General features: G+C 30.9%; 2 protein-coding genes across 3 annotated transcripts; one reads left to right on the top strand and one right to left on the bottom strand.

The window, feature by feature from the left end:
* Positions 1-109: 109 nt before the first annotated feature.
* On the top strand, positions 110-11,240 carry LOC107443928 (uncharacterized). Of its 2 annotated transcripts, none has more exons than XM_016057951.3 (4): positions 110-433; positions 5,707-6,186; positions 8,625-8,799; positions 10,494-11,240. In XM_016057951.3, exons 2-4 carry the CDS (start codon positions 5,743-5,745, stop codon positions 10,562-10,564), a joined length of 690 nt encoding a protein of 229 aa, XP_015913437.1. In that variant the 5' UTR covers positions 110-433; positions 5,707-5,742; the 3' UTR covers positions 10,565-11,240. The 2 variants fall into 2 exon arrangements, with proteins under 2 accessions (XP_015913437.1, XP_071037329.1); XM_071181228.1 differs by lacking the exon at positions 110-433 and adding an exon at positions 689-768.
* A 2,104-nt stretch (positions 11,241-13,344) lies between these two features.
* Positions 13,345-23,715, bottom strand: LOC107443934 (cationic amino acid transporter 4-like). The gene is made up of 4 exons (XM_016057959.4): positions 23,388-23,715; positions 18,202-19,955; positions 16,402-16,510; positions 13,345-13,632 (listed from the first exon to the last, which is right to left on the bottom strand). Exons 1-4 carry the CDS (start codon positions 23,419-23,421, stop codon positions 13,436-13,438), a joined length of 2,094 nt encoding a protein of 697 aa, XP_015913445.2. The 5' UTR covers positions 23,422-23,715; the 3' UTR covers positions 13,345-13,435.
* Positions 23,716-27,994: the final 4,279 nt, after the last annotated feature.

Raw genomic sequence — 27,994 nt, 5'->3', positions numbered from 1 at the left:
ACTAAAGAAAATTATTAATAAATAACAAATATAATTTTTTAAAAAAATATTCAAATAATCTAAATAATTGAAAAAGAGAAAGAGAAAAAAATGACATCAATAACATTAGAAGAAGAAGAAGACCACAAATGATTCGAATGTTTAAGTAAAATCAGAACAGAATTCAAGCTGAGTGGTTGATGTTATAATATATTCCAATGACAGCTGTTTTCTAATTCTATATTTAGAAGTTTAACTGTGATAAATAGGGAACGGTAAGAAGAATATGAGGTATATTTAAATTTCTCTTTTCCGGAATATTAATTTCAAATCGAATTCTTTATCCGAAAGATATTAATTACATGAGGATAGAATTATTGATTTCGTTAAGTTCTATTATGGTGACAGAAATCATATTCCGAACATGATGGAATTTACTAACAGTGGAACAAAAGTAAGTAAAACCATTTATTTGAAATAGGTTCTTATTCGAATATAAAAATATATATGTAGAATTTTTTAAATAATTAAGTTATACAATTTGAATATGTTTTCGAGATGAAAATATTCAAGTAATAACCAAAATCTGATATTTTTATTTTAAAAAATGCATGAGAAATGGAGAACTATAGCGATTCGTGAATTAGGTAAAAATTATCTCGTTTTACTCTATTCACGTTGTACGTGTATTTATACAGAAATGAGTATTGTTTGGGAAGGTTTTGCTTTTTAGGTTGCTATGGCAACAGTTACTAAATATTTTCATTTATGTTTTTGATCGTAATTTTGGTAAGTAATTTTATAAATCTTAAAAAAAATATTTATGGTTATAATAATCCCTTTATGTAATAACATGAAAAATTTGTCAAAATGTAGTAGGGAATTTATAAGATACAAGTTTTATTTATAAAAGTATGTATACATGATATACTAAGTGAAAAAATGTATTCAACTAAAAGTTGGAATTTCAATAAAAATATAAGATGCTTTTGAACTGTGATAATAAAATAAAATGATAATGATACGGAATTCACTATTTAATATACTATTCGAATTTGTATATAATATACAAAAGAATTTAAAACTAAACTTATAAATGTGCTATTTTTATTCAGTACAAAATATAAGAAAAAGGGAAAAATTTTTTTTTGCTGTATTAATAACTATTGAGACGGAAAGAAACCACAAGGGACACAATTGGAAAAACAAATGAAATGTCGAGGAGAAAAGTTTTTGATCATTTGCTTAGGTTCTACAATTCACCCGCCGATGTATGGCCGAGACAGTAGTTTTGCAGCCAGTGGCATAATTCAGAAATTGTGGGAAATATCCTCTGCATAACGTTCTATGATGAAGTCGAAATCGGCCTATAATTTTCAAACAAGAATTAAACATCGACAATACTAAAAATAACATTATAAAGTGTATACAACGTATTAGAAAAACAATTTATGAATAAAAAAAAATACTAACTGTTCGTTTAGGGGAAAAATCATTAAAAGTTTCGAAAACAATTGTAAAATTTTAGTATGTTTCGGAAGCATAAATTTAGCCAAGCCAACTAAGCTCTGAATCGGAAAATAGTTAAGATTGTATGTTGCAGAATGGGGATTTAATCTTTAATGTATAACTCTTTTTTTTTAATTTTAAACTTATTTTAATCCATTTAGTATGATTTTTTAATTTGGTGACAAAGGGAGCTTTTTTTCCATGGTTGTTCAGAAACATCCGCCAATTAACCTTGCGTTTTTGCCAAATTCCTCTAAAAAACTTAGCGTTAAATTTGTTGCCAACACATAGGCTTAATTAAGAGACTCAATTTAACTTTTTATTTTAACTTAGATTAGCACTCTCTAATTCAACAAATTTATTCAAACCCAATAGTTTTCTATATTTAATTAAAACTCTGCGAACGTAAAAATTTGCGCTGCTTTGGATTTCCTATCATGTTAATGATTTTCTGTTAGTGGCTTTGAACAGCTGACCCATTTTTGGGTTTATGACTATCCATATTTAACTCCATAGCATTGTAAATAATTTTAAACCCAACCCAAAGGGAAACTACTGAATTAAGCATTGGGACTAACTAGCCTTTTTTGAGGACTTTTATCTGGAACCAACTTTGAGGGAAACCACGAAATCTATCACGGAAGGAGATTTCTTTCCACAGCTTTGTGTCAGTATTGTGGCCAGTACGAACTTGAAACAGAATTTTATTTTACCAAAAATCGCTAGGATTTGAAACTGGGTCACTTAAGTAGGTATTTGTAGTTAATCACGTGGTTGTGTCAAATCACGTGGTTGTGCATGGCGGGTTAACGTTGCAGCTTTAAGGCTTGAGTTTATCACGCCAAATCAATTTTCAGGTCATATTTAATTGGATACCAGCAAGTGCCATCACGCATGGGTTTCGGTTGTCGTTTTCGATTGGCTGACCCAGGTATGACGTTGCAGGTATCCAATTTTTCAGATATTGATATTGGGGGAACGCTCGATTTTTGAGCTACATTTTAATGATATCTTCATTATCTACATAACTCTGAAACACAGTTAGAAATTAGCTTAACATTATAATGCAAACTTTATGCAAATTCCATAGACGGACGCCAACCTTAAACAGCGTCAATTTCTTTGAGAGTAGGGCTGAAATTCAAAACGTAAACCAGCATACCATCAATTTTTAAGTAAGAGATCTACAAAAAGCGATTCCTTTGAGGGATCTATTAACCAAGAACTTTTATCTGAAGACAGTTTTTTTGATTGCATGTTAGTTTCTATTTATTGAGGTTGACAACAATTTTTACTTTTTAGATTTTTGTATTTTTTTTCTGAGAAAGTTATTTTTTAGTTTTTAAATTAGATACATATGTTTCCAACTTAAAATTCAATGGGGGCAGCTCAAATATTACGTAAGCACCTAAGAGAGGAGAGGATTTTTGTGATTTGAAATTTTCTTAAATATCAAAACAAAAGTTTAAAAAAATTACTAGTGGTAAAATCTTAAATGTGGGATATAAATTACATTTGAGGAAAGAAAGAAAAATTGGTAAAAATGGTCTTAAAAGATTAAAAGTTTTAGAGAAAAAGAAAGAAAGATTTCTAATTGTTATTCAATTTCAAAGATTATTAAATGAATTAAAACGTAAACTTAGTTTAATGTGAAGTTAATATTTTTTTATTTGAATTTATATTCTAAAACAGGATACAGTAATTGTTGAAGTTAAAGGGGGAGGCTGGTGCCACGTCCTTAAGCAATGGAGGGGGTTTGGAATTTGTTGCTGATAAGAAGAGGGGAAGTCTAAAAGTGCTCTCCCATAATATTTGAGCGGTTCAGACAATGTTGGGTGGTTCAGATATTGGCAAAGATTTTATACACAGAGTACACACTCTGTAAATTCTTGAGAGAAAATTTTTTCCTTTCGGTTTAAAACTTTATCGTAGGCTATTTTTTTGTTTAGTCAACTTGGTTTATTTTTAATTTAAGAAACTTGCCAAATTCAATGATAAAGAACGCTTTCTGGCAAATTTATTAGTAAATGATGTAAACGAGCGGTCGTTACCTTAGTAATACTTTAAAGCCACGAACCTATCTTGACGCATTTTGCCAAGAGCATAAGCATATACTATAACAATGCGGGCACTATAAATACATCGGTCGGCAGGTTTAACGTAGATGATAGATGCCACTGATTTCCCAACAAAAGACCGTAGTAAACCTAACCATCTTACCTATACTCGCTTAGTTGTTCAGCATACAGCTCTCTACATACAGCTGACTTTCAACGATATCTGGAAAGATGTTAGAAATTCAAAACTGTCTGGCTACTGGGGAATAATTTCCCAAATAACATGCGTAAAACTCAGATTTTATAAATAGTGAAAGTACAATTTAGTAAAATTTAAGTGTGCTCAACTGGAAGAGTGGAAACATTAAAATAGACCGGTAGTGGGCAAGGAGCTTTGATACTGTCCGACCAGTTCAAATAATAAGTATGAATTATTAACGTATCTAAAATACAGATTTTATAAAATGGTGCTAGTACAATCTAATTTAATTAACCTTCAAGAGTGCCCGCAGATGGTTTCAGGGATACAAACTGTCTGGCTAAATGGGAAACATCTTCAATTAGTTGCTTATGCAACCTATATGAAATACAGTTTTTATAAAATAGCGTAAGCGTAAGTAAGATTACATTTTCTGCATCTTTGCCACCTGTTACCTGCCAAAGTTACCGCGACTCGAAACTCTTATTAATTAATTGCTCTTACTATGACGTAAGTCTGGCGTTCAGGGTCTCGTGTACTATATTTCAGTTAACCCTTTGCTAAGCTAAATAAAGATATTACGCAAATTCTAAATAAATATTTTAATTTTAGCTTTAATTAACCATAATAAACTAAATTCATTTTCATTTAAAAAAATGCTATCTTTGAATGATTTTTATTAGCTGCAATTATTTATACATATTGAGTGCTCCGTAATCACCATCTTTAATATATTATTAGAATCCATGTCAAAAATGAATAAAAAAGAGTGCATATTTGATGTTACATATTAAAAAAGATAAATCAGGAAACATCTGTAAAATCATTACAAAAGAGAGATGAATAAAAATCAAAAACCATTGTGATTGTTTTTGATTTTTATTCATCTCTCTTCTATATTAAAAAAGACTGCATATTTGATGTTACATATTAAAAAAGATAAATAAGAAACATCAGTAAATTCTGCAAAATCATTATAAAAGAGAGATGAATAAAAATCAAAAACCATTATTATTGTCTGCTGAAACTTGAAAACATTTCTAATAATCACCTTTCTATTTTTTCCACCTGGCAATTGGATACTTGTAAGTGACGTAAAGTGTGAATCAATCAGTTAGATTCGACGCACACGCAGCTGGTATCCAATTAAATCCCAGCCGAAAATTGATTCAGCGTGATAATAAACTCGAGCCTCAAAGTTGTGACATTAACACGCCATGCACAATCCCGTGATTAGACACAACCATGTGATTAGTAATAAGTGCCCAATTTCTTATGATGTATCTAATCCAAACTGTGCAAGAAATAGTATTGTATACTGCAAAAGTCTGATAACACAGAAACCTTGTTAATTAAACATAAACTTATCACAGTTTTTTTATTTATTTATTTATTCGTAAGTATAGACAAGGAGGCTCCGCTCATTGACCCCCATGAACCTTCTAGGTATCTTCATTTTGCCCCCTTAAAAGTCGATATTTTTTACAAAAACGAAGAACAAGAAGAAAAAAATTTGCTAAGAATATTTTGTTGAGAAGCACTTGTAATGTTTTTTAATCCGACAGGCCTAGATGGTGGTCAAGGAATTGACCTAATGTCCATCGTTTGAATCCCGATCAGAGGTTTGAATGTTTTTTCCTTCTTCTTTGTACTGTTTGTCCTTCTTACCATGGGGGTTATGTAGGCACACTTGATATGATGCCTCCTAAAAGTGTAGACAACACCTTTACCTTTCTGATAACCGGAAGACTAATGTCAATGTATATGGGGGGACATTGGGGAAAAAACATTTTGTTAATCGTCTTATCGAAATGAATCTGAGTTTGAAAACAAATATTCCTCTGTACATGTAAAATTTTGAATTCAGCATGTGTGAGATAATGAGTAGAAATTTATGGAAAGTTTTAACAATTTTTAATCAATCCCGTTTTTAACCATTTAATTAACGCTTTTTGTTTTTAGGTGATGATATATAGATCCTTCTAGGAGTATAAAGAAATGTATAGAAATGCTGATTATGATTATAATTATGACAGACTTTCAATAGCTAGTTTTCCAGATGGACTAAAAGAAGAAGTCAGATACTTGCCATATAATGAACCACCTGTGCGCAGAACTAATAGCTGTGATGATATAGCTCGCTTTTACCGTTGTTTCAATCTAGCCCAAAGTAATCAAGGGAATGGTTTTACATGGCGTCACTACTTAAGTTTCTTCCAAATCAGGCTAAAGAGTTTTAAATTTTCACCCACTTGCCAAAAATTGATGTCCAAAGTACCGAGCTCGTCAGAGTTTTCTTTTGTGACAGCTCGCCAAACGAGTACCCCGAATGGAATGTTTCGGTTTCGAAAGAAATATTCTTCTAAAAGTCCTCGAAGTAGCCCTGAAGTTGGCAAAAGCAGCAGTTCTCTGTCTTCAAATGTGGGTACTCATGTGCTAAAGGTAAGTTCAGGGCTCCCACTAGGTCTTTCTTAAAATAGTCACTAATTTTTAAGTTGTTCACTAAAATTCTCTACCACTGAGAAGTCTTTAGATGTTCCCCTTTTTTCTTTATATATATCAAAAATTAATCTTTCTTCAAAATTTTCAGTTTATATCAGGAAAATTTACATTTGTTTCGATTTATGCCGTAGATGGCACGATAAAAGCCTCATGCCATGTTAGTTCAAAAAGAATATCAGTTAACAAAGAATTCAGCAATATTAATTAGCCTGCTGATAGCAAAATACATCAACGAAATTGTTCTAATAAATTAAACTCGCTTAAACTAGTGTTGGTAGTGAATAAGCTTCTGCACCGGATGTTTCGTCAATTAACTTTCATCTTTTCAGACATTTAGAACAATTTTTTCGGACTAAATAGTCTGAAATGAAACTCGATAACAGAGTTTATTGATGCAAAAGATCAAATTTATGCAAAGTATCAATGCATTAAAATCTCCTTGCGAAAAGTATATTGAAGCAAATGGATCATATTTTGATTAAATAAACAGCTTCTGAAAAAAGATACGCAGATTTATTCAAAGATGTGAAAAAAGTCATAGGATACCTCTTAATATCGTGTCAGACTTTATTTAAGTGTAAGAAGTGTAGCAACTTGGCTTGGCATGTACTCAACAAGTAGTTGGAAATCTTTAGCAGGAATTTTCTCCCATGCAGCCTGAATAGATAACTTGCGGATGCAGACCTCTCGATAATATCCCATAAATGTTCGATGGGATTCATGTTTTTTTATAACCACCGTTGAACAGCCGACTCATTTTTTTGGGTTTACGACTACTAATGTTCAACTCCGTAGCCTTGTAATTTTGAAACCAATCCAGAAGACAAGGGATCTCCTGGATCAAGTATTGGGAGAAACTTGCCTTCGTGGAGGACTTTTTGATGGAACTAACAAGCATTTGTGTTATATGGAGAGGAAGACCTCGAGAAGCTCCCGTGGTTAGCCTGATGGCAAGGGGACTCTAACCCATGATCCGTCTACCACTCAGGATATTTCACGTCAGCACTGTGGTCGGTGCAAGCCGGATGCGCAATTAGTATCGACCAGCTATTGCCGGGATCGAACGCCGGTTCACATCATTGGAAGGTGAATGCTCTATCCCCTTAGACATCGCTGCTCGGGATTTATGTTTGGCAATCTTAGTGGCCAACTCATTTGCTTGAACTGTCTTGAATGTTCTTCAAACCAGTCACGAAAAATTAAGGTCCGGTGACATGCCACATTATCACCCATAAAATTTTTATCATTGTTTGGGTACATGAAGTCCATGAGTAGCTGTAAGGGCTCTCTGAGTAGTTGAACATGACCATTTCCAATCAATGATTGGTGCAATCAGGCCATAAGACCTGCCGTGAAAGACCGCCCGCACCGTTATGGAGCCACCACCATATTGTACAGTGCCTTGATGACAACTTGTGTCCATTGCTTCGTAGAGACTGCGAAGCACTCAAACTCTCCCATCAGGTTTGACTAGCTGAAATCGTGACTCAACTGACTAAATCACAGTTTTCCAATCGTCTAAGTCCTACCCATGTGGTCACAAGAGCTGGAGGTGATGTCGTACTGTTAGTAGGCATCTGAGTCGGTCCTCTGTTGCCATATCCTATTATAACCATATTCCACAGCACTGTCCTAACGGACACGTCCATTTCACATCTCGCATTGATGCGCTATTGCAAGAAATGTTACTTGTCTCTGCTAACACNTACACGTACATGACAGTCGGCAAAATAAACTTCAACACCCCCCCTCTCGAATCAGTTGGGAACGGGCCTGGCTAACACTGGCAATTCTAGGCATAGGACGGTGATTTCAGTGACTAAGAGCAGGCGGTTGGCCACTAGGTAGCACATGGTGGAAGGTTATTCCTGAAATTTGGTATTTATGGCACACTTTTGACACTGCAGATCTAAGAATATTGAATTTCTTTACAATTTCCGTAAGAGAAAGTCCCATGTGTCTACTATTCCACTCTTAAAGTTTGTTAATTTTCGTCCTGCGGTTATGATTACATCAGAAACATTCTCATATGATTAATTTGAACACAAATAATAGTATCGCTAGTCTATTTTGTACGTGATAAAACTGTTATCTGTATATTTGCACATAAGGATCAAGATAATACAATAGAAATTCATAGATGACTTTCTATGTCTTATTTTTGTTTCCTACATAGCAATTATAAATATTTTTTTATTCTTTTAAAATTAGTCATTCATGGATAAAATAATTTTGGCATGTCATTATTATGTAAAATTTCAAAGAGAATATTCTTCAATTTTCTCCACGTTAAGAATATTATCGAAAATATTTTGCAAAAATATTACAACCGAAAATTATATATTTCTGAATGTTTTGTTTTATATATAACTTTAAAGGTATGCAACGACACGAAGAATTTAGCCAAAGATATTTGCAAGAAAATGGAGAAAATCTCACATCTATATAACCACGGAAGTCGAAAAAATTCAAAGGAACGACGTCGGCATGATGCAGTGGATATAATAGGAGATGTTCATAGTCTTTGCAAAACTCCGATTTTAGCACCAACAGGTATACTCCATCTTTTGATAGTTATAGATTTAACGAGCCAAAAATATTTTTCAGACGTTTGAAATTTTTTTGTCTGTAATGGTTTTCACAAAGTAGAGACATATTATGGAAATAATGTAATTACTGAGGGGGAAGAAATAATATTGATCTTTTCTAATGTGCATTTCGATATTGTTTTCCATTTATCGGTTATTGTGTACTTCAAAACAATAACAAAAACATTTTAAGAATAGAGATTGACTTGTTTAATCATAAATATTTAAATTTCATTATTTATTATTATTATTTGCAATTTATGGCGAAATGGCCTGATAAGAGTTGGAACAGGTACACATGCATTGTATGTTTTATGAGTTTCACAAAAACAGAAGCACTACCAATACTACTAAAATTATTTGCGATATTTATTCAAGTGCATTTGACGTTCATTAATGATAAAGGTGGTTTTTCTAAATTTAAATCCGATAATTCTGATTTTTTTTACTAGTATTGATTAAGAAGACCACATATTCGAAATAATTCAGGCATTGGGTTGAGAGGTATAGTTCGTTCACCAGGAGATGGCACTTGGCTCCGCCTTCATCAAGTGGCATCTGACGATATTATTTCGCTATTTTTGGGAGAATGATGTAAACAATCTTGGACAAGCTTGCTATTTGGCTATCGTATGACAAAACTATTTACTTCGCAATCTTTATGTGCCTTTTTTTAACATTAAATGTTTCATAAATTTGATATTTCTCTCCTTTGAATGAATAGTTTGTCCTTTTTGAGACATTTCGCTGCAATATATTTAATTAGTTAGAGTAACGAAAGGTATAATAGCAGATGATAAAGCGAAGTAAGTGATTGAAAAAGAATTCACTGTTTGCGTTTGGCGCGCATTAAGGGTTGTCTCAATTTTAAGAGCGGAGTCGTTTCTCCTTTTACTCCTGCGCTGAAATGAACTCTTCGAAGCCAAGTGCTAATTCCTGGTGAACGAACTATACTAGTGCTTCGCCCACCACCCTCGTCGGATATTGCACAATCGTATTTTCATTTTTTTTTTTTTTTTTTGCTACAGCATTTTCTATCTGGCAAAATACAGGGTTATTCATAATTCCCTTCGCCTGTAAACGCCATTTTTCATTACTACAATTGGCTTCAGTGGTACATGTTACTGCCATCTACCGGCAACTGCTTAAATTAAAACTTGAATACTTTCGGAATAATTTCATATGTTCTTTTTTGCCATATTCGTCTTCGTTTTTTTACTATAACGCTTCGAAACCCCGGAGGGAATTATGAATAACCCTGTATTAAAAAAAAATTTCGATGTTGTACAAAATGGCATGTCTAGAGATTTTGCTCAGAAACAAATTGATTTTTATTGATCTGGCAATTAAAATTTGCACACTAGATAGCAACTGGTTGTTGATAACGAGGTTTTTATATTATCAATTAAAAATTAAAAAAGTATTTAAAAATGTATTTATCTATTTGATTTTAATGTAAAAAATGAAATTTTTTCTGATCCCCCTTTTCCTAAATTTTAATTTTATTCCTATTCGTCTTCTTGAAGTGTTTTAATGAAACTGTATTAAAAATTCTGCGGTTGAGTTTCCCGTGCATAGTTTTAAAAATTATCCTATATCCCGTGTAAAACTTTAATAATTTACTTTTTTTTAATTACAAAAGACAAACTTTTTTTGTAGGAGAATCTACAGATACTGATTCCGGAAATGCATCACCTTTAAAAGGAGCTGGTGACAGAAGAAGAGATTAGTAGCAACAAGTGGCCTCTGTCATTGAGGAATTTCTTTTATCGTTAGTGTTCTATTAAATTGAAAATTCCTCAAAGAGATTTTTAAAAAAAATTGAAATATTTTAAAGGGTTTAAATTTATATTTTTAGAAGCTACGTAATTTAAATTCTCTTAAAAGTAAGTGTTAAATTCATACATACATCCCCATGAATTCTGTGTTTTAGGAATTTTCGTTAATTTCTTAAATTGTGTCGACTTTGCTACTGAGGAAAGTTAATTAGTTCTTAGATCATGAATTATTTTCTGTTTTATTTACCTCTCTGATTGAAATAGAGCAATAGTTATTATATTTCAAGTAATAGCCATTTTTGTACTTACTGTTTAAAAGTGATTTTAACATGAATTATTTTCTTAAGTTATGCAAAAGCGGTTAAAACTGTTTAAAAATGTACAAAGTTCAGACACTGAAACTGGTTTTACTTAAAGCATACATTTATTACTGTATAGTTAAGTGCTGTTGAAATAAATAATTATTGATAATCTTCTATTACTTTATTATTTTGCTTTAGAAATAAATTGTTAAAGTTATTTCAAAATGCGCAAAATTTAGCCACCACTGAAACTATTTTTACTTTATGAATACATTTATTACAGTACAGTAAAAGCTTGGTGAAATAAATAATTCTTAATAAACTTCTATAACTTTGTTATTTTGCGTTAGAAAAAAACAGTTACATTATACAAAAGCTTTTAAAACTGTTTAAAAATGTGCAAAATTTAGTCACTGAAACTGTTTTTACTTCAGGCATACATTTATCATTGTAAAGTGTTAGTGAAATAAATAATTCTTAATAAACTTCTATTACTTTATGATTTTGAGTGAGGAATAAAAACAACAATGTAATTTTTTTCATTAAAGAATTTTTTTCATAAATTCTAAAATAGCTTATAGTTAGCACCTCACTAAAATGTTTAATATTGCTAAGTAGACATTAAAAGCTTTTGACAAACAAACTTGATTGTGTAAAATCAACCAATGAAAATTGTTGAAACGTTATGATATGCCTATAGATATCATAAAAACCACATTCTATCATCATAACTAAACATAGAAAATACAGTATCTCTGGCTGTCATCCGTATAAAAATTAATAAAAATCAACACGCTATTTGCCTGTAAATGTCTATCCCTTACTTAACGTTATTTACATTTATTTATCATCCCTTTTTGTCCTAAAGTGAAATCAAAAAGAGGCACAACTTAAAAGAAAGTAATAAAATAACGAAGATTTTGCAAATTATTAAGAAAAAAAAACCTGAAACCAATAAAAAAATAAAAGTATTGTCTTTATCTAGTTTAGTTTACTAACATAAACTAAATTCATTTAACAATTTAAATTCAGACTTGTTATTTTTTCACCAGTAAATAAATACACTTTTTGATGCAATTATTGCATGTAACATTTCTTTAGATGATTAATTCTTGCTTTAAAAATTTTAATAAATTTTTGAAGCCCATATGAGTCAAACCTCCATTGAACCAAGCCATCGAATTTGTTCACTCTTGAAAAATCATTGATAGAAAGTGCAGTTTATAATAGTAAAAGAAAATAATGCAAACAGGTATCGATTTATAAGCTATTAATTTATGTCAACTTCAAAATTTTTTCTTTGTGAAACTTTATGAAGCAAAATTTTTCTTTGTGTTATTATAAAAAATGTGTCGAACCTCTCGTGTTTCCCTAATTGTTACAATTACCGATTTCAGAAAAAATGTGCAAAATTGATGAAAAAGGAAAATTTTTTGGGGATCACAATGATTTTGATCTCGTATCCTGACGCCCCTGCTTTCCAGCAGGTAAGGAAAAGAAAAAAGGATGCTCTAATTAGTATCGTATTATTCGTATTACAAATTTTTTTTCATAAATATCTTGCTAATTATTTTATTATTTAGTTAGTAATACACTTAAATAACTTCATGTACATTCAGATTTATCTGTTTTCCAAGTACAGGGATTGTTAAAATGTTACGCCCCCATATGATCGCAATTTGTTTTTTTGTCAAAGGTGAGGTAAAACACAACAACCCCTCTTATTGAGAAAAAATATTTAAAATTCAGAAAAAATTCAATTTTAAAAAATAATCTTTCGTAAGCACTAAAAGAAGTAATTTCCGATATGTTTTTTTTCCTGATAGATTTTGCTCTGATTACTCACCAAACTTCAATTACACTGATACACTTAAAAAAAGTATAGTCATAACTACTATAATATGGTAAATTAATAATATGGTTCTTGCTCCATGGGAATACCAAAATGCTTGTAATTTTTACCGTTACTCTTTGATAATTATTTTAGTAAAATTAACAATAAAGTATAGTTTTAAATGCGAGTTAAAATTTGGTAATTGTAATAAAATTCGATAATTTTATCATGACTCCGTATCATGTAAAAAGCATTTATTTGGTTAAATTTACTCTCCAGTTCTGTATTTTTTACTAAATATGTGTTAGTAAGAGCTATAATTTTGAAAAACAGAATTGTCGGTAAACCCTTAATACATTAACGAAAAAACTACCAAATGAATAGTTAGAATACCATTCATATAATTTTTTAAACCAGAATTATGTATTTTTTAACCAGAAATGTGTCATACATTGCGGAAATTTTAACAGAATTTTTTTTCTCCGTGTTTAAATCACACATTTCATTCATTTTATAAACATAAATAACGACTCGTCAAAAAATATACAGTATACTTAATAATAGTTTAAAATACAGTTCACTACAAACTCAAAAAATGTTACTGAAGTAGTACATATATTTATTATATAGATACATAAAAGCATTTAAAATTTTTTAAATGGCATAAAGATCTTTTACAATAAATAATTATTCTTTAATTATGGTTTCTGGTAAGGGATTATCGAAAAGACCTTCTTGAGAAGGTCTTGGTTGATTTCTTGCTCTTTTGGTAAAATTAGACCGGCCTGGGAGATTCGCTTGATTTGGTACCCAAGATCTCAATGTTTGCATCGCTTGATCTAGTTTGCTGTGTTCCATGCCATACGTGAAATAAAGTGCAAGACCTGAAAGAATAACATGTTTAGATTCCACTACCGAAAGAATTATAAGGGCCATCTAGAAGTTAAGTTTCCGATGGCCTAGAGAAAGAAACCATAATTTCCTGGAAAGATTTATTGCAAAACATACAGCAATATTTCAGCTACTTCTCATCATAAAAGCCACTGGAACTGTAATACTTCTCATAAGTTTTTGTAGTCCATTAAGATACAAGTCTGCTGCCAGGGGATGGAGCCAGCGTGTCACTCCTGCTGTCCGCGGAAAAGTGATGTATGGACAGATTTGTTCAGGAGCAAAAGAAGATGGAGACGGTATAGGATAACTGTCTTGTTTCATGACGAAAAAAATCTGCTACAGAAGGAATTTTACTATCCACCTTCCGATCTTGCTCCCAGTGACTTGCAGCTCGGCAGAATTCTGATATTCGATAACATATCCTATGAACAGAACATATAGCGTGGTAGGACAAAAGTTTCAATTTTTTTAATGTTGAAAAGTAGCTGAAATATTGCAAAAAATCTTTCTAGGCAGTTTTCTTTTTAATTTCTTTTTATGGGCTGTGCGAAACAGATTTTCCATGTTAGTTTCGTACTCATCGTTGATTAGGAAGAAAAAAAGTTAATTTTTAAAAATAATTGCACATTTTGGCACTGAATTGATTGGCATCGTTTAGAAAGAGCATGAGAGGACTTGTCGTACATGACGGAACTAGTTTATGAACCACAGGTACGCACGGAAGTGACATACACTTAATCTCTTCCGGTGTTTTGTGTATGAATCTCAATTCCAATATTTCTATTTTTATTGTTCACCTGAAGGAACATTCGAAAAATTATTTGTTGCTATCTACCGTGTTCAACGTTATTATATACTTTAATTTTATTGTAATAAAGTTCTTGCAATTTAAGATGGCGTATAAAAATCCTTAAAACATAATCGCTAAAATAAATCAGTGTTTATTTTCTGCATACTCGATTGGCCTATGTAGTGGTCAAGGAGCTGACCTCCCATCACAGGTCCTGGGATCGAATCCTGGACAAGGCATGGATGTTCTTTCATTCTCTGTACTATCTGTCCTTACAGTAACGTTTGACCTCCTTATAAGGTGTCTCTAAACTAAATGGCCAACAAATCTGCCCTACTGATACCTGAATAACAAGTGTGTATTGGGAAAAAAAATACATACATCCTGTTGCTGAGACAAATAAGATCGTTTCATAAATTCAAATTAGCTTCACTTCTTGAATTAAATATTTGAATTCATTTAAACGAATCATAATAAGCTAAATTCAACTTCTAGGTGTGAAGACGCTTTGATTGAATTATTACTTTTTCTCCCACTAAATTTATGCTAGCCATTATGAGAACTTACAGAATAAGCAAAGAGTTAAAAGAAAATTTAGCTATTTTTGTGGGTTATTATTACGTTCACTTTTTCTTATTAAATTAGAATTGGTTTTTGAATTAATAAATTTTCGAAAATAAAATTTTCAGAGGCTAATAAACATTATTACGAACACCAAATATTAAAATTTTTCAAAAGAGTAGTTTTTTTTTAATTTAATTTTTTTATAATTAAAAGACACAGTAATTATTGACCAGTATGTGACAAAATTAATGCATCCACAATACACTGCATTATTTAATGTCTTGAAGTATACGTTATCAAAAAAATGTGATTCATATATCTCTATTATAAAGACTAATAGAACTTGATATCGGCATGTAAAACTTAAATAACTTTGTGGTACAAATTTTCAATGTTTATAGAAATTTCTTCCATCTACGATGATTTATTAATGTTATCATTATATTTTTGATAGCCAATATTTATAGAAACTAGGGTGCTATATCCTGCACCTTTTACTTACGACGTCCTGCTGATTGCTTCGTAATAATTTTATATTTTGACCATAAGTAGATGTTTGCATAAAAATTAAAACTCATTAAATGTAAAGATATTTTTCATTGCATAAACTAACACTGACTCGATTCCATAGGCTTAATTTCTGATTCGATTAGGATAAAATTTAATCTTAATTACTTTGCCCCATTAAAGTTACAACTTCCTTGACTGTATTGTTTTTAAAATCTTATTTAAGTTTTGGTTACTTAAAAACTCATTAAATATTTCTCACAAAAGAGAGAAGTATTATCATGCGATTTGCTTTTTAATAAAATAGCTTTTGATTTTAAGGACTTCATTTTGAACAAAAAATAAAATCAAAAACATAGTAATTTCCGAGAATAATATTTAGAATGGCTGTTAAAGATTTTCTTAAGATCTGATGATGATATGGATTTGAAATACTGTTGAACATGGAATAAACTGAATTGATTACAGGTGAATACCGCTGAAACGTTTCATTAATTTTGTTAATAATGAGAAACTAAGATTTACGGAATTTCTATGCTTATTAAAATTATGACGAGATTTTTCTTTCCAATAAAAATACACGAAACGTTAAGACAATTATCTCTTTATGACATATAGTAATAAAATAATAAATTTTAAGTATTTTTAAAACCTTATCAAAATTATTTTAAAACTAAATTAAATTATTAAAGATCTAAAATTTGGTAACTCTAGGCCTAATCGAAAGCTTTCAAGGATGGTATAATGGAACAAAAATTATTCCAAAATATTGATTAGTTTACTGTTTAGCGATTACCTTTATCGTATGAAATAGAAACACTTATTTAAATGTGCATGAAAACAATCAATCAAGTTAGAGCTCTTAGCTAATGAATCAAAATTATTTGCAATTACTCACCAACTACCATCCAAACCAGAAGCCTCACCCATGTAATTAACTGCAAATTAACTATCAAAATGGCATTTAGAATAATACTTAAAGCAGGTACTAATGGAAACAATGGTACCTGTAAAAAGAACAATAAAGCATTTATCAAATTATTTTAAAATATTAATCATTGATCATTTTCTCAACTACGAAAATTTGGAAGAGAAGCAACTAATTCAATAAAGTTTGTACTGTTTCCTTAATCGAAACCATAAATGCTTAAGCACATATAAATTGAAGATAGAAACAATGCTTAAACAATTTTTATTCATACAATTCCTTAGCAACAACTCATAGTTAGAGTAAACTATACCAAGATTAAACTAACTTTATTTAAAAGGTTCTACTTTTTTCAATAAAGCAAAACTTTATAAATCCGGTAAAAACATAACATAATTATTTATCAAAATTTTGAGTTCAAAGATAGGGGCATAATTTAAAGCATGTAAAAAGAAAAATGATAAAAAAATACCCAAAAAGTATACCATAATGTTATGTGTTATGATCTTGCTTTTAAGGGCACACAACTAAGTTAAAAACGTAGCTCTAAGCTATTTAATAAAATTTGAAGACATGTTCTTGCCAAATGATAATATCTCCGTTGATTTCAATGACATGAAACCATGTATCATGACCCCTTAGAGACGTGCCACTCTAAATCGAGATGCGTTTGCAACTATTAAACATTTTAAGTCGGCGTTCATGTTAAACTGAGAACAAGAAATAATTTCTCTCTTATTTGAGTCACGCAATTTATTAGCTGGGCTACATCGCTTCATTAGATGAACTGCGGATTACAACATACTTAATAATTACTAATTTCAATAATTTTGAAACCAATTAAAAAAATTGAGAAACATTCCGAATAAACTATTCGGTTAAACTGCTTTCCAGGAAGACTTTTTGTCATTCGTTCCATAGAACGAAAACTGTCGATGGCTATCCCGCAAGAAATCGGGATCAAATGCAAAAACGTTTGCATCTGAGGATAGTTTCGTAATTCTACGCTTAATTGGCACTCTGGATGCTTCTGTTGGTAATGGTATCTCCTACTCCAATGATGAAGCACTCGGGATAGTGAGTTCGATCCTTGAAACCGACTAAGCTCAGATGATTAAACCACGTAAGATTTAACATGCACGCTAAATGCGATTTAACTCATAGTTCTCTCGTTTAATTGTGGTGTGGAAATTTGACTAGAGAGGTACAAGATCAGGCGCCGTTCATGTCATCTGATATGAGTCAAAGTTACGTGGCATTCCTAGCAGTTTTAATAATTAAGCTATGTGCTTTGGTCCTGGCTGGGAGATATTTGATGTGCTTAATACAGAATACGAATACCTTAACTAGGATTCAAACCTGAATCATCACTTATCCATCAAGGTTTCCTGATTTATGCCACAATTTTATTAATTTGTCTAATTACGAGCTAACGATCAAGCCAAGTAGTTACTTCAAGTTATTATAACGTTTGAAATGCTATGTGAATTGGTAATAAATCTTTGATTATAATGTAATATCGACCATTAATGTTTAATTTCGTGAATTAATTGTTTTAAATCTAACAAATAAAAGAAGATAATAAATCTGTAGATAATATTCTAACGAAAAGAATGCCACTTTTTAAAATGAAAAACTCGTGTTCGTATCACACTAAAGATGACAAGATAACAACTTAAACATTTTACTTAACAAAACTTAAACAGTTAGTTTTGTAACAATGGAACTATGCTCAAAAAATTTTATTAAAGAAAGAAACATTATGCTTACTTTGTATCTGAGTTCTGTATTTGACTGATGATGCATGACGATGATAAGCAAAGACAATATAACGCACAAAAGTAAACAAACGAAAACAAAAAGAGCCCATACTTGACCACCAAAAATCCACTTTAGACATCCTCTTGTGAAGCCACAAAGGCAGAAAGTAAATATTACGAATGCAATTATCGCTTTTTGCGCCATGCGCGGTGGGAAAAACCTAAAAATATACATAACGCGATATATTTCCTTCAATCTACCCGCAGGATCTGTCTCTTCTGTGAAAGACATTCTTTTATCTTCAGTAATTGTGTCTAATTCCCGCGTAGCAGTTTTTAAAATCATAGGTGGCTTATATCTCAAGACAATGACTGATATACTCACAACAAGGTAAGCAATAAGAGCACCAATCGACATTATTTCGATCAAAGAATTGATATTTAAAATCAATGTCAAAATTCCAGATAGAGAGACAAATATGTACATGGCAGGAAGAGGTGTCTTTGTTCTGGGGCTAATTTTAGAACAAAATGTTAGCAATAAACCATCTTCAGCCATGCCATAAACGACACGTGTCATAGCAAATATTATGCTAACTATTGCTGTTGCCATACCACAAATTGCGCCTGTAACAACCAAATACTTTGCCCAATAAATTCCACGCATGCCAAAAGCATCTGGGAGTCCGGAATCACCAGATAAATCTTTGTAATTAACCATTAGAGTTAACACTATGGAGACACCCACATAACTAACAGTCGCTATAGCCATTGATATCATTGTAGCTCTAGGTATTGCTTTTTGGGGTGAGTTGGTTTCTTCCCCAGCTGATGCTATGCAGTCGAATCCCACAAAAGCATAAAAACAGGAAGCAGATGCTCCCAGAACTCCGTACCATCCATACGGCATAAATCCCTCTGTAGTTGGTCCGGTCCAGTTACTAATGTCTGAATAATATGCACCTACTCCGAGAATGACAATAATAACAGCAAGACTTATGACTGAAAATATGTTATTTACATAGGAAGTTATTCTAACACCAAACGAAAGAAATATCACGACCAGTAATAATAGACCTACAGCAAAAAAGTCTAAGTATTCAATCGAAAATGCCTCATTTATAGATTCTGTTATATTAATGGTTGAAGCTTTAATATAACCATCCGTTAAGGAATCTATGTAAGCACTGCAAGCTCTAGCTGTTGCAGCGGCACCAATGACATATTCGAGTGCCATGTTCCAGCCGACAATAAAAGCCCATAGTTCGCCAAGCGCCAAATACGTATAAGAGTACGCGGAACCAGATTTTGGATATCTAACACCAAGTTCAGCATAACAAAGAGCGCTTAGAAATGATGCCACACCACTAAATAGAAATGAAATAATGATGGCAGGGCCTGCAATATTTTTGGCAACTGTAGCTATGATGACGTAAACACCCATTCCTATCATTTGTCCCACGGCTAATAAGGTGATGTCGAGAGTTGTTAAGCATCGTCGCAAGTTCGTATCCAAAATAGCTGATGAATCTATGCTCTTTCTTCTTGACATGCGAGTTGAAAAATCAGATGGTCTTCTGTCCCCATCTGAAGTTCTAATTGAAAATTCAGAGCATCTTCTGTCACCATCTGGATCTCTAGACATAATAGTTGAAAAATCAGAGGATCGTCGTCGTTCCCCATCTAGAGTTCTTGACATGTGAGTTGAAAAATTAGAAGATCGTCGCCTGTCTTCTTCTGGAGCGCTAGACACTGGGGCCGCCTCTACAAAAATAAATTATTAGTATCACGTATTAAAATCACGTTTTGTTAGAAAAAAAACACTTTTAATGTCTTAAAAAACACTTTTTATAGAGTCAATAAATTATTCACACTTATAAACTCAGGATTCTAATCCAAACTCATAATTTATATGGTTTATTAATGGGAGTAGAAGTAAAAATAACCTGTTTTTTAATTCATTTCTTTAGTAATGAGAAACTATAATACTTGTGTAACGTGCATTTTGGCTTAGTAAGACTGATGCGAAAGGTAATATTAAGTCTTAATATCGCTTCTCCGAACCCGTCATGAAAATGTGTAACACCATAATAAGCATTAAGTTGAATTAATATAAACCATTTTATGAAAATACTAGTCGTTTTGGCGACCAGCTAGATCAGCTTTCAAAATAAACTTATATAACATATAAACTTTAATGGTAGCCGCACCGAATGCTTTGCACAACCATCTTAAATATTCTAATTAGTAAACCTTTACTCCAATCCTAACACCATAATTAGTTTCAAACAACATAATAACCAATTTGTTTCACCGTCTAGTTGTACGTGACTTTGTACACGCGCGTAAGGATTTTAGTTCAATTTTAACTACTTTCAAGAGATGTCGGCGATATTGTCTAAGTTCTTTACGTATGGAATTTTAAAAGTAATTTAAAATCTGTTCCGGTAGTCACTAAATCACACAAACCACCATAAGTATAAGAGTTCGGGGAGACTATTCAGCATAACACGCAGTAGAAGTATTAAAATTATTTTGTGAAATAAGAAAGAAAATTTAAGATAGAAATAAGATAGAAAATTCTGAGTTAAGGAGATGGTTTCTGTGGGGAACGAAAATCTCTTGGAATGGGGAAACGAGAAGCGAACGTATGACTTAAAGAACAGTGGTGCTGGAAATTGAAGAGAAAGATCGTAGTTTTTTTATTCTGATCTTACTCTATAATTCCGATCTAACCTGTCACAACTCTTCAACGATGCTCAAAATTATATTCTCTTATTCGTAAATGTCCTGCAGTGAACAAACTGATCGTGAAGACACGGTTCCCAGCAGATCACCGAAGTCAAGCATCACTGGCTGCGGTCAGTGTGCGGGTGGGTGACCACTTTGATCAGCCTGCGTAGGGACCGAGGGTGAGCGGTATAGGCCTTCGTAAAGCTGTTCTGCCGTTAAGTGCTCGACTTCGCTCGCAGCTTGTCGGGCTACCAAAACAGGGGAGCCATCCCCTCTGCAGAGGATCAAAATTGTGATGGCATGTCTTCAGATCATCCCCAGGGATGTTTCTCAGACCGTCACCAATAGCCTATTGTGCAGCTCTAGTGCGACGTAAATGAAGTAGCTACCTATCAACTTATTTGTAAATGAATCATTTTTTTATTATTAATGATTTACGGAATTAAGGGTGAAGCCAAGCTGAAATATAAAAGTTTAATGTTCCACAAGAAAAAACCGCTCTGAGTTTAAAGACAATATAAAAATTAATTGTACTTTTTTGATAAACTTATATTCTTGTTGTTTCCAATCCTTTACAATATAGCCAAAGCTATATCGAATCCACGAATCCAAACTCTCTGGCAAAATTATATACCATAATTGGTCTCAAGAGATTGTCTTCCAAGGAAAATTCCAGACATTCAAGGGGAAAGCAAGTTTCAATTTGTACTTGCTACGTGCTAGGAAAACTTTGTTTAACCCAAATTCGACAGTTAAGCTTTTTAAATGGACACTGATGAATCGTGATACTGCTGTTCGATCCGATCTACATCCCCCTCGACGTATCTCCCTTGTACTCAGGACAACCTCTAGGGCTTTTTCTGCCAAACTAGTGTTGAGCAGGAAGGGTTAACCAGTAACAACAGAAAAACTTGTATTTAAAATGTTAATGAATAAATCATAATCATAATCGAATATTCATTCAGCAAAATAGGTGTCGCAAACTCTTGTGTTACGATTTAATATTTACTCGCATTATATGTCGGATCTCGAAAAGAAAAGAGCAAGTTGCAAAGCGAAATTTACACCTAGCTGTACTTAAATATTTCCTTCAAATTTCATCCTGTATACTTCGGTGTACCAGAACTTAAATATCAAAAAAAATGTGAAACTCATCATATACAAAGCCTTAAATTTTTTCTAACAATGCTTGTGAAAACACGAGTTTATTAATCAAAATATGGCTTTGACTATTTGTAAAGAAGAAGAATTAAACTAATTGAAACATTTCATGGACTGAAAATTTTCAATTATCTCAACCGTGGAATATTTAAGCTTCGTTAAATATTACTTATTTCATTGGTTTAGTATTTTATTTGATATTTATATCAAATAAAAATTTTATCTACACATATTTTCTTTACCTATATTTTAATCTATCGTAGAACTCATTAGGATTTTAAAATACTCAGAGCCTCTATTTATACGTGGTTACAGTACAAAATAATGATCTTTATTTATGATTTAAAAAAAATCTTTTATCTTAAATATTAAAAAGTTTTTTTTCGTACTGAAAGCAAACATTATTTTAAACTTATTGTATGTGTAGTTCAATTTTAATTTAACCTAATTATTAATATTAGTTTTATCTATAGCATGCAAATGATATCAGAAATGTTTGGATCAGCTCAAAATATAAATATCCATAATGTACATATTTATGACGTATTTATTTGTATATATATACATAAAAATTTCTGATAAAATTTTCGTGCCGTATAGTAATGACATTTTTTGTAAAAAAGAAGAAGAAAAAAAACAGGTTTATAAAATCAAAATATACGATATTTAAATCATTCATTTTGTAATTTTTACCATTCCTATAGTAACAGTTTACCGGAAATTCTGCTTTTCAGAATTATAGTTTTTATCTATAATGTAAGATAAAATGCTACACATTTAGAAAAAATATAAAACTGAAAAATAAATTTAACCGAATGATTAGTTTTTATGCTATACTCCAAGGTATCGTGATAAAATTACCAAACTTTTTTGAATTTACCAAATCTACGAATTTGTTACATATTTATCTAACCATATTTTATTGTTAATTTTACCGAAATCATCACTGACGCCCATCGGTAAAAATTACGGAGCTTTTAGGTGTTCTCATAGAGATTTTAACAAGGTAAATTTTACCATATTCTAGTAGTTTTCACTGTTTTTTATTCTTAATGTGTAAGTATGGAAATTATTAGAAGTATGTAACATTCAGCATTTGTACCCAAAAAATATCTAAATACTTATTGTAATAACTTCTTATTTACTTCTGGAACCAATTAAAGTGCAAATATATAACATAAAAATTTTACAATAGTAGACTATATTATTTATTATGAATAAAAATTGATAATTTTCAAAAGACATCACTTATAAATTAAAAAAAGCTTAATTAATTTTCTACGTAAGTTAAAGTATACGAACCTGTAACAATTTCTAAATGCCCACTCATATCCATGGATTTTCACTATAATGGTATCCAATGTTTTTGATAAATAGATCTTATGAACTTGTGTTTAATTTTTTACTTCTTAATTTATCCATGATATATATCCATAAAATGACTTAATAAATGCTTGTAATACTAAATTATATGCTTAAAGTATATAATTAGAAATAATGCGTGAAAGATTTCATTGCTGCAGACGCCTTCGGATAAAAATTCGAATCAAGTTTCATGATGTCTAAATTGTTTGTACAACTGCTTAAGTAATTGATATAAAAGTGGATTGAATTTGTGTTAAAGTAGAAGAGTAGCGGTTCTGTTTGGATTTTGGGATTATATTTACTTAAAAACAAATATATTTCTGTTTTCATATTACGTCGTAATATATAAAAAAGGTAATAAAATCTATGTGTTCTTAAAGATTTATATTGTAATGATAAATTCCTTCTAACCATACATTCTCTTTATGTTATCAAGATGTGCTGACATTTCATTTTTTATCAGTTTATATTAGGGATTACATAAATAATTAGCGTTTTTTTTTTGAGCATGCGCGCAATAATTAGTTGCAAAAAAAAAAAAACAATTTCTTAAGTGTAACTTCGTTTCGTTTTTTATTTCTTGCTATGTTCTTCAAACGGCGTTTTCTTGCAATATATAATACTTTTACCATAGCTAGCGTTAGCTTAGGGATAGAGCGTTCGCCGTCCACGGGTTCGAATCCTAGCAACGGCTGGTCGACAGGAATTCTGCCCCCTGCTTGCCCCGACTGCAGTGCTGATGTAAAATATCCCAGTGGTAGAGATCATGGGTTAGAGTCCCTTTGCTGCCTAACTAACCCTGGGATGTTTTAGCGGTTTTCGTCTCCATGTTTTAGTGGTTTTCGTCTCGAAATGAAAGTTAGTTCCAATCAAAAGTTCTCCAAAAAAGGCAAACTTTCTCTCAATACGTGATCCTGGAGTTCTCTTGTTTTTTGGATTAGATTCAAAATTACAAGGCTACAGCGTTGGTAGAAGTAAATTCAAAATTAGGCCGACTGTTCACCGACGGTTATAAAATAAAATAAAAGGAAATTCAGATAATGATTATTCAAAGATTTTATGAATGTTAAAGTGAAATAGTTTATGTTTGTAGAATTTGACTTTTAATAACGAGAGTACAATTACGTACACTATAAAGAATTCTAAATAAAAATACTGTATGAACCGGCACTCTCGGAGAATCATCCGCAAAATTCATTTTTACCGTAAAATATTATATTGTAATTTTTGCAGTGATATTTATGCAATTAGAGTGATTCAGTGATATTAAAATAATTACAATAATAAATGTAAAATTTACGGCATATTAGATATTTTGTTCCATAACATGTTCTGGTAAAAATGGATTGTACGGTAAGAAGTACTCAGGATGGATGTCGGTGTTTAAAAGGAATTTTTATATTTTAATTCGCTTAAACTAGCATAATTTTTAAAAATGGTTACCTATTATCAGTTGTTTCGAGTACTTTACCCTGCGGGCTAGACGTCATTATAATTTTTTTTTCTGCAAATTTTTACTCCTTTTTCTTCACAAGAGTGTTTGTTTCACATTTATATTGAACTCTTGTAAAAAATGGAATGTTGAAAAAAGTTGTACACTGTCGATTTCTCGATGAAGTCTATATATATATANATATATATATATATATATATATATATATATATATATATATATATATATATATATATATATATATATATATATATATATATATATATATATATATATATATATATATATATATATATATAAATCGAGCTGCTTTTCATAATTTTCGTGGCAACACTAAATTTTTATGGTAAGTTTCGTACTTAAAAGAGGAATGAAATTTATGGTATTTATTTATGCAGCAAGACTTACTCCTAAACTACGAAAACTAAAAGAAATGAAGAAAAAATCAGTCGAAATTGGAAAAACCCATTCCCTGAAAAAACCCGAATCGGTTTTTTTTAAAGAAGTTTCTAACAACCTTGATGATAATAATCTGTCATATTGCCGATATAAACCTTTTAACATACACACACACAGACATATATAATATATAGACATACATAAATCGAGCTGCTTTTCATAATATTTATTGCCAACACTAAATTTTTTACGGTAAGATTTGTAGTTGAAAGAAAATTGATAAAGTAAATTATACATTTCGACATTATGGTTATTTAAGATATCCACGACATATTTTGCGTAAATTAAATGTTAATGAATAAAATGACTCTACTTATACTAATAATGCTGGAAATTAAATCTGCGCTTTTACAATGTTTTTATTTGCCGCATCGTTAAGCTATTGTTAGTTTAGCACATATTTCGCGTTATGTAAACAGTTTTTATTTCACTAATTTTGAAAACAACTGAGATCATGAAAACATACTTTGCAATAAATTCTAACGAAATTGCAACAAAACATGTTTACAAAATTGCTATAAATATTTGTTTGTGCTCCTTCTACAGGAAACAACATAAGTATCTTTATTTATTTAATTAAAAAAATTGGTTTTAAATTATACATAATTTCAATAAAAATTATTCCAACTACGTTCATACCGACGTAATTAATCAATTCACCAGTTACAACTGGTAGAGGTTAGGCAACACCATGAATCGCTAGGTTGTTATAGTATTATTCCAAAACCTGCACTTTTTTTAACTAGTCCTCCGAATGATTTTTTTTCCGCAGACGAGAACGGAAAAGAACTTCTGTCAATTTCAGAATTTGGGAACAAGTCCATTCTTCAAACAAATCAAAACTAGAGTTTTTCAAAAGAGGTATTTTTAATGCGTCTAAAAATAGCATTACACCAATGATATAAAGAAGATTTGAGTTACTGTGAGGCAATCAAAATAATTGGGTTAATGCAAAGAAAGTAAAAAAAAGAAGAACTGAAAACTTATTAAATATAATAGTACTGAGATCGCGACTAATAAAATCACTGGATTATAAATTCAGCCGCTTTTGAAATCAAAATTGCACGAACAAAATCATTAAAATATCAAAATATGCTTTATTAAAATCACTGTGGCTGTTTTTTTTTAAAATTAAACAGTTGTTTAAAATAATTAAAAACTCTGGTTTCTCTTTCTGTTTTCTCAAGTTTTTAATGACTTTTTTTAATATTTTCTCAAGTCCCTTGCGAATAATAAAATAAATAAGTAATTAAGAAAGTTGCAGGTGTAGATAATTTACGGAAATTGAAGGGAAACAGTTAAAAATTTCTGAAACAGGGAACTTACCGAAATGCAATGAAAACTGTTTATGAATTGAAAATAATATAATTAATTAATTAATAAAGTTACTTGATTAATTCATTAAATGTCTATCATATCACTCAAAGTCAGTGATGCCTGAAAAGCTCTTGATATTTTAAAATGAAAATTAGAGTAACGAAAAGGAAATATCAAAAATTACAGAAGTTTTTATTAAGTTTCGAACTATGTTGAATATTTAATTTAAAATATTGCTTACTGAAAAAATATACAAATATTTTGAAACCCTCTCGCAAGTTAATAAACAAATGTAGTTAATTTTTCATTAAAATGTAGTTCCTGTATAAATAAAATATGTATGTAGTTATCAATGTAGCTTTTAGAGTATTTGTAAAATTTAACATTGAGCTTTTTTATCCTGAGTTTAAATCTTCTAATTTATTAAATCAGCAGCATTCTAAAATTAAATTATCTCAGAATGAACGTAATTTTAAAAGGTGGTGGACACTGAAATTCAGGTTTATGCTCATTTTGTTTCTTGATCCTACTTCATGATCCTATAATAGTACTTCATGATCCTATGAAAGGTTTTGAACTTTATTTTAAAAATTGAATATTTTTTACATAAATTATAAATATCCATTTCAATATGAAACCAGTTTGAAATAAATCCAATGCGCACAAAATTTTAAAAAATTCGAAAAATGTTAGTTCTAGATTTTTTTTTCTCCATTCTACGATGATTGGAATAAAAAAGACTTTCACAAAACGATTTCTGTAAACATTTCCAAACAATCTAAATGTTATTAGAAGATATGTCTGTAAGATATTTTCTATGTAATATGTATGTTCTATGAAAATATGTATGTAAGAAAATATTAATGCAAAAAAAAATTATAAAAAGCTTGCAAACTATCCTCCTTATATGTATCGCTTTTTGAAGTAAATAGATTTTCTTCCCTAAAAAAAGTTCTATAAATATTTATAAGCATATATGGGTTTTTTCGGAAAGCGTGACAGTCAGATTTTAATTTGAAACAAATTTCAATAGAATGACGTGATGCTAAAAATTATAAAGCATTTTCAAAGAGTTTCCCCATATTTTATCAATATATGTTTTGCTTTTGGTGCAGTTGAGACTAAATAAGATTTTTTTCCGAAATCTTCTAGAAATATTTCCAGCCGTATATGAGAGTTTTCATAAAATATGACGTCCATGTTTAATATGAAACAAGTTTCAAATTAATTCCTCGAAGTAAAGAATTATTAAAAATTCGTAAATTCACCATCTTAACATTAGCCGTATATATTTATAAACTGATTTTAACGTGAA

The sequence above is a fragment of the Parasteatoda tepidariorum genome, chromosome 5 (assembly GCF_043381705.1).
Source record: "Parasteatoda tepidariorum isolate YZ-2023 chromosome 5, CAS_Ptep_4.0, whole genome shotgun sequence".
Classification (NCBI taxonomy): Eukaryota; Metazoa; Arthropoda; class Arachnida; order Araneae; family Theridiidae; genus Parasteatoda; species Parasteatoda tepidariorum.
The sequence above is the reverse complement of the archived record's forward strand: the minus strand, read 5'-3'. Positions and strand labels throughout refer to the sequence as shown.

Excerpts from the sequence above, each read along its gene's own strand:
- LOC107443928 (XM_016057951.3), top strand. The coding sequence starts at position 5,743 with ATGTATAGAAATGCTGATTATGATTATAATTATGACAGACTTTCAATA. Across the intron at positions 6,187-8,624 it reads TGGGTACTCATGTGCTAAAG|GTATGCAACGACACGAAGAA; the intron begins GTAAGTTCAGGG and ends ATAACTTTAAAG. Across the intron at positions 8,800-10,493 it reads TCCGATTTTAGCACCAACAG|GAGAATCTACAGATACTGAT; the intron begins GTATACTCCATC and ends CTTTTTTTGTAG.
- LOC107443934 (XM_016057959.4), bottom strand. The coding sequence starts at position 23,421 with ATGGATATGAGTGGGCATTTAGAAATTGTTACAG. Across the intron at positions 19,956-23,387 it reads GCATTTAGAAATTGTTACAG|AGGCGGCCCCAGTGTCTAGC; the intron begins GTTCGTATACTT and ends TTATTTTTGTAG. Across the intron at positions 13,633-16,401 it reads TCTGGTTTGGATGGTAGTTG|GTCTTGCACTTTATTTCACG; the intron begins GTGAGTAATTGC and ends TTATTCTTTCAG.